We start from the raw sequence: 7,663 nt of genomic DNA, 5'->3' as shown, positions 1-7,663 counted from the left end.
TTAAAAAAAATTAATTTTGAGTGGATAAAATAGTTATGGACCACTGCTTTTGTGCTCAATCATTTAATGCCACATTGTAAAAATCAGGGTAAAACAAAACAGCTGCACACCGCGTGCAAATTTTTTTTTTTTTTTTTAAAAAAAAAAAATTTTGCACTGGATTGTGTGGGCGTGCCACGCACGCCGCGTGCTCCCAATCAGTGCTCCAGGTGGTCCCCAAAATTCGTCATGGCATGTGTCATCCATGTAGGACTTTTCTGAAATTATTTTCCAGATTTTTTTTTGTTCTATATAAGTTGAAGCGCACAGAAAGCCGGTTGTGCATACACGGCGAACCTTTCGCCTTTGGATCAAGTCAGACTGTTGAGTGTTAATAGTCTCAGAATGAGCTGGTGGTGGGCTAGAGCTACTGACGCTGCAAAGGCACCAACTCAGCCAACTCTCTTACTCTTTCTATAGTAGCGCGCGTACTTGCTAATTTTTAATCTAAGTTATTGTGAATTTTGCAGAAGAAATACGATGACAAAGAAGCACCACCTTTAAGCCACCAGAGCGTGGGCCTGGTGATCGGCGTGACAGGCATCGTCGGCAACAGCCTAGCTAAAATCCTCCCACTCCCAGACACCCCCGGCGGCCCCTGGAAGGTTTATGGTGTGGCTCGTCGCTCACGCCCCGCATGGAACGCTAACCATTCAGTCGAATACATCCAATGCGACGTGTCTGATTCCCATGACACCCAGCACAAGCTTTCCCAATTAACCGATGTCACCGACATCTTTTATGTCACGTGGACCTACCGACCCACTGAGGCCGAGAACTGCGAGGCCAACGGTGCCATGTTCCGCAACGTGCTTCGCGCTCTTATCCCAAACGCTCCGAATCTCCGCCACATCTGCCTCCAGACCGGCCTCAAACATTACATCGGACCCTTAGAGGAAATGGGCAGGAACAAAGCCCCCAGTCCACCTTTTACGGAGGATATGCCACGTTTGAATGTGTCGAATTTCTATTATACGCAGGAAGATATTTTATATGAAGAAGCTAAAGATAAGAAAGGCCTCACTTGGTCCATCCACCGACCCGGCCCAATATTCGGATTCTCCCCCTATGGCTTGGTGAACATAGTAGGGACGCTTTGCGTATACGCCGCTATATGCAAGCACGAGGGGCTTCCATTGAAATTTCCTGGAAGCAAAGTGGCTTGGGAGTACTACTTGGTGGCTTCGGATGCCGATCTTATTGCGGAGCAGCAAATATGGGCGGTGGTGGACCCTAATGGTAAGAACGAAGCGTTTAATTGCAACAACGGGGACGTGTTCAAATGGGAGCCTCTTTGGAAGGCATTGGCTGAGAGATTTGGGATTGAGAAGTACGGATTCGAAGAGGGTGAGAAAATTAGCTTGGAGGAGATGATGAAGAACAAGGATCATGTATGGGAAGAGATAGTGAGGGAGAATCAACTTCAACCAACAAAGTTGGAGGATATTGGGGTGTCGTGTCGGTATGTGGACTTGTTCTTGGTTGGGGGTGATTTCTTGGACAGTATGAATAAGAGCAAGGAGCGTGGGTTCTTGGGGTTCAGAAACTCCGTGAATTCGTTCGTTGCGTGGATAGATAAGATGAAAGATTACAAGATTGTGCCATGAAATAAAAGAATGCCAATGTTAGATAGAATCTGCTTTTGCTGTTGTAATATTAATTACATAAAATAACCATGTTTTTTATTTTATTTTATTTTTTTTATTTTGTGTTTTTTCTTTTTATTTTTTTTTTGACATGTTCACACAAAGGAAAAGGGAAGGAGATTCGAACTAGTGACCTCCGCTTCATAAGACATGATTCACAGCCGGTTAAACTACCCCTTGGAGACAGAATAACCTTGCTATGATGCTAGGGAAGCATGCTTTTTTGCTCTCCTTTTGTTTTTAATGGCTATTATTAATAGAGTATTCATCACAAATAATAGCCTTGTCAAAATAGGCAAACTGCTAAAAACATTAAAAACGTGAGCATTTATAATGGAAGAGTCAAATTTTTATGTAAAATGACTCATCAAAACTCACTTTATCTAGTTTAGTTAATGAATTTTAAAAAATATCAGGCTTAAAAATAAATTTTACAAAAGAAACTTTTACAACTTGATGTGGCACAATATGATTGAGTTTCTCAAAAGTTATATTTATCTAATTTCTAATCATGTTATGCCACATCGTGTTGTTAAAATTTTTAAAAAAATTTATTTGTAAACCCAGTATTCCTGGTAAAATTTTAAATGCCCTATATCCTTTTAGCTATATTTTTATCTGTTATAGTCATATCCTTCCCCTCTTAGACACCCCAGGTGGGCCCTGGAAGTTATACGGCGTCGCACGCCGGCCACGACCCAGTTGGAACGCGGACCACCCAGTCGAGTGCATCCAGTGCGATATCTCTGACGCGGAGGACACCCAGGCCAAGCTCTCTCCCCTGAACGATGTTACCAACATCTTCTATGTCACCTGGGCCAACCGACCCACGGAGGCGGAGAACTGTGAGGCCAACGGCGCGATGTTCCATAACGTCCTCCGCGCCGTAATCCCGAACGCGCTGAATCTCAACCACGTGTGCCTCCAGAGAGGGACCAAGCACTACATCGGAACCTTCGAGTCTTGCGGCAAGATCCAACCCCACGATCTACCTTTGACGGAGGATTTGCCCCGATTGGATGTACCCAATTTCTATTACACCCTTGAAGATGTGCTGTTCGAGGAGGCTGAGAAACAAGAGGGATTGAATTGGTCGATTCACAGGCCCCAGGTTATATTCGGGTTCTCGCCGTATAGCTTGATGAATATAATCGGCACGCTTTGCGTATACGCCGCTATATGCAAGCACCAGGGCCTTCCCTTGAAATTTCCTGGAAGCAAAGCGGCCTGGGAGTGTTACTCGGTGGCTTCCGATGCTGATCTTATTGCGCAGCGGCTTATATGGGTAGCGGTGAATCCGTATGCGAGGAACGAAGCATTTAACTGCAGCAACGGGGACGTGTTCAAGTGGAAGCACTTTTGGAAAGTGTTGGCAGAGCAATTTGGGATTGAGAATTTTGGGTTCGACGAGGGCGAGAATCTGAGACTGAGTGAGATGATGAAGGACAAGGGTCCAGTGTGGGAGGAGATTGTGAAGGAGAATCAGCTGCCACCTACCAAGCTCGAGGATGTTGGGCTCTGGTGGTTTGCAGACATGATGCTTGAAGGTGGGGAGGCCCTGTTGGATAGCATGAATAAGGGTAAGGAGCATGGGTTCTTGGGGTTCAGAAACTCAAAGAATTCCTTCATTTCTTGGATCGATAAGGTGAAAGCTTTCAAGATTGTGCCTTAGAAATGTTTATGGTTCTCCGGTGTTATTCCCAATTGAGTGTATGCTGGTATTCTTAAATAAGCATGAAGGGAAAGAGGTATGGTTTCCTTGAGCAAAATTAATTTACTCCTACCTTGTTGCTATGTATTTTCATGCAATGGCATGACAAAAGAATGATTGTTTTGCACTATATATGTTGTCAAATTAATGGCAAAAGAACATTTGTTTAAATATTTTTGTGGCAAATTACAAATTCTCTTTCCTGACTTTTGAAAATTGTCAGCAAACCAATACATATAGTTTATGGATATTTTTATGTGCATGGCGAAATTTGTATCTCAATTTAACCTCTAGAAATGGGTGGAAACAGAGGTGATCGATTTCCAAATCCAAAAACAGAATTCTTTTTGAAGCCACAGCCATTCTTCAGATGGCAGAAACTCTCCATCTCCAAGAAAGAAGGGGGGGATGGGATTTTGAGATCATTCTTGCTTCAATCTTCCTATCCTAGCAAAGAAATTGTTACAAAATCTTAATGATTTATTTGGCTAGAATTACAAACACAAGTTGTCTTGAGGCAGTGAAAGGTGCTAGTTGAAGCAGCTTACCTAAAGGAAGAGATTTGTTTTTAATGTTGGGCTTATTTGGTAACTTCACATTGGTGGAGGCATTAATGTATGGGAGGATAGATGGATATCAGGCATTGCTTAACAAAAGATCTCAAAACCCCCTCAACCTTCCCATCAGGCATCAAGTAGTCTTTAAGGTAGCATAAGTTATTGATCCATTAACAAACTGTGGGAATCTCAAAGCAATTAGACAATGTATTGCTCTTGAGAAGCCTTTCAATCAGTGAGCTTAACTTGCCAGATAAACTCATATATGTTGGAAAGAGATAGTAATAGAACTTTGGATTTTGGGAGTTTATCCCTAGGATAAAGTACTTTCTGTGAAGAGCTTGCACCAGAAAACCTATAAAAGAGGAAAGTTATCCAAAGTGCTCCTTGCTCTCTCTATTAAGTCATTTTCTGATCCCATTAGGCTTCTCTTTACTTCTTTGTGAATGCACTGAACAGGATTGGTTTGCAAACGTGTAATATTCTCTACCTTGGGCCTAGGTTAAGCCTTAGGCAAAGCCCAAAGTTTTGGGATTAGAGTTTGCAGGCCCATTAGTTGGGGCTTATTGTTAGCTTATTTAAATGGATCAAAAATGAAAAACCGACCAAACATAAAATAAATATCTGTATTTTGAACTTATCTTGAATGATACACATGGCCGGTTTAATGTTTTAAATGATAATGTAATATATATTAAGGGCATTGGTTCAAATCTTCAAAAGATCAAAACATTTTAATTTTGTGATTATTTTACTTATCATATATATATATATATATATATATATATATATATAAAAGCTGAGTTTTGACGTAGAGAGTGCTTAGAATTGCAACACGTGTCTATATTTTTTAATATCTAAGAGTGCTTAAAATTGCGACACATGTCCATATTTTTAATATTTGACCCGTTTTTTTATTTTTACCTCTGGTCATTAATTAGCGTAATTAATTGTATTGATTATATTTTAAGAGTTTTTCATACATAAATTATTCAATAAATTAAGTATTATTAATGTCCGAATCAAATACGGAAACAAATAATATAAATGAAATTATAACCTTTTTTTTTTTCACACCAACAATATTTTCTTTAAATTTTAAATTTTTTTACTCATGATTTTTAATAATTGAACCGTGCAAATATTGAAAGAGTTTTTCCTTTTTCTATTTTTTTTAATGAATTAAGTGTACGATTTTTTCTTAATTAATTCTTTTTGACCTTTTTTTTTTTGACATTTCTTTTTATTAATTCATGTGTCCCTTTTTTTTAAAAAAAAAAAAAATTTAAATTTTTTTCTCATAATTTTTAATAATTGAACCGTGCAAATATTGAAAGGGGTTTTTCCTTTTTCTATTTTTTCTTTTAATGAATTAAGTGTACAATTTTTCCTTAATTAATTAATTTTGACCTTTATTAGCTCACGTTTATCTCTCTCACCCTAAATCACAATTTTTTTTTTTAATAAATTAAGTGTCTTAATGCATTAATATCTCTCCCTTTATTAAAACACAATTTTTCCTTAATTAATTCATTTTGACTTTTCGTTCTTTATTAACTCACATTTATCTCTCTCACCCTAAATCACGTCGGTCTCTCTCACTCTAAATTCATGTCTCTCTTTATATAGCAACAACGTTTCAAAACTCTTTCCTATAGAAGTTGACAGTTGCACAAAGTTTATTTGATCAGTTTCATGGAAATATATGTGACTCTAAACTATGATTTAAGGTATGCGATATTCGAGATGAATGCATCTTTGTGCTTTTATGTATAAATTTTTTGCAATTGTGAATTGATGATCTTTAGTTTGTTTGTTGAAATTTTTTTTTGTACCAAACACCGTTTTAAATTAGAGATTAGGTAGAGATGAATATGTTTCCGTTTTGTTTTGTGAAATTTTTTGTTCAGTTTTTTTTTTTTTTTTTTTTTTTTTTTTTTTTTTTTTTTTTTTTTTTTTTTTTTTTTTTTTTTTTTTTTTTTTTCATTTTCTTTGTTGAATGTTTAGAATTATGAGTTTTATTTGTATTAAAATATAATTGGTATTACGCCAAAAATATTAAGATTTTATGCTAATTTTATATTAATACTTTGATAATCAAAATTCATGTTTTCTTGCCTTTTTATTTTATTTTTTGTTCTTCTTCTTTATGCTTTTCATTTTAAACTACACATATGGGGACGAATTTAGGTTGTTTTAATTTATTTTTTATATTAAGGGAAGATTGAAATGATTTATTTGCATTAAATATTGAGTGAAAGATTTTGTTATTTTTGTATCCATAAAAAAAAAAAAAAGATTTGTTATTTTGATTTGTATTATTTTTTAAATGTCCAGAATTCTATGAGTTTTATTTGTATTGAAATATAATAGGTATTACAAAAAAACTTATTAGGTTTAGGGTTACTCTCAGTTTTGTTACCATTCTCAATATATTGTTATTGCGTTTAAGGTTACTCTTTCCTTATTTTATGTTCTAATTTATATATTATTTTTCATCAAATTTCTTATTGTTCTTTTGTAAATTTAATTGACTTTGGTGTTCATTATGTTTTTTTTTGTGTTCCAATATTCCTTCTACGATTTTTTATCTCTTTCTTTGATGAAAGAAATAAAACTACTCATATGAGAATAAATATTTTAATATGTTTTATGGGTCTTATGATTTAAGGGTCTTATGTTTTAACTCATTCCAGCTGGTTTTAAATTACATATATGAAAATTTTTTAATATGTTTTAATTTATATGGATTAAAACTAAAATTATATATGGTTCTTATGATAGTATATTTTTATGTGATTTATATATTCATGCAAACTTGTGTATAATTGTGTCACTATGTTCAACAATATACTGTTGAATAACCTTTTGTATCTTTTTTTTAAAAAAATTATTTATTATTGAAATAGGCATGATAGATTTTTTTACACAATTTTTTTGACCTATAATAAAAAATACAATGGAGATGTGTTTTAAGTTTTAAAATCAAATTATAAGAAACTAAAATACAATAGTTGTCTTTTAAAAGAAAAAAGTTCACAAAATAAACCCTAAATACAAAACCCTAGCCACCGGGGTATACTCTTGTCATATGATCTTGTTTCATTAGTTTTTAAATTCAAATCAAGAGCTACTATGGAAAAATAATTAACATGTAAATCACATTTTATATAGACTTGACATATGGCTCAATTAATAAGATGTTACTTTATACACCTGATCAAAGGAAATTGATTTCATTTAAAATGGAAAGTATCTATTTAGTGCATTTAGGAGGAGAAACTTGTTCAAAAAATTTGCCTCAAAAGATAAAGGCAATATTGCCCTCCGGATAAAAGTATTATTTGTAACTAGCACCACCATTTGCAGGATAGAGTGACCACGATATAGGTATCAGTAATTGAGTGGATCAATCAGGGTAAAACTCGGTTAATCGATTAGGTGGTAGCTCATTATATGCAATGCTCGGGGCACCTGGGTTGTATCAGAGGTCCTACATGATACCTAAACCTTATCGTAAGAGGGTTAAGGGTAGGAATAGACCATATGAAACAGAGTTGCAACTTTAATCATTGTTATATTTATTGTAACACCATGCTCCAAGGGATATGATATTATCCGCTTTGGACCTCTACCTGCACTGTTTTGTTATTGGATTTATCCCAAAAAATCGAGAGAGAAACCCTAAGTCTTGTAAAATCCTAAGCCCC

The 7,663-nt window shown here is 35.4% G+C and overlaps 1 protein-coding gene and 1 pseudogene across 1 annotated transcript; both read left to right on the top strand.

Annotated features, from left to right (window-relative positions):
• The first annotated feature begins 313 nt into the window (after positions 1 to 313).
• LOC132185112 (3-oxo-Delta(4,5)-steroid 5-beta-reductase-like) lies at positions 314 to 3,569 on the top strand. The gene is made up of 3 exons (XM_059598928.1): positions 314 to 423; positions 510 to 1,637; positions 2,194 to 3,569. The coding sequence occupies exons 1-3, from the start codon at positions 385 to 387 to the stop codon at positions 3,355 to 3,357; spliced, it is 2,331 nt and encodes a 776-aa protein (XP_059454911.1). The 5' UTR covers positions 314 to 384; the 3' UTR covers positions 3,358 to 3,569.
• A 123-nt stretch (positions 3,570 to 3,692) lies between these two features.
• Positions 3,693 to 7,663, top strand: part of LOC132185111 ((S)-8-oxocitronellyl enol synthase CYC2-like) — a 13,186-nt pseudogene continuing 9,215 nt past the window's right edge.

The sequence above is a fragment of the Corylus avellana genome, chromosome ca6 (assembly GCF_901000735.1).
Source record: "Corylus avellana chromosome ca6, CavTom2PMs-1.0".
NCBI classification, from domain to species: Eukaryota; Viridiplantae; Streptophyta; class Magnoliopsida; order Fagales; family Betulaceae; genus Corylus; species Corylus avellana.
Note: the sequence above shows the minus strand (reverse complement) of the source record. Positions and strands in the feature narration are given on the sequence as shown.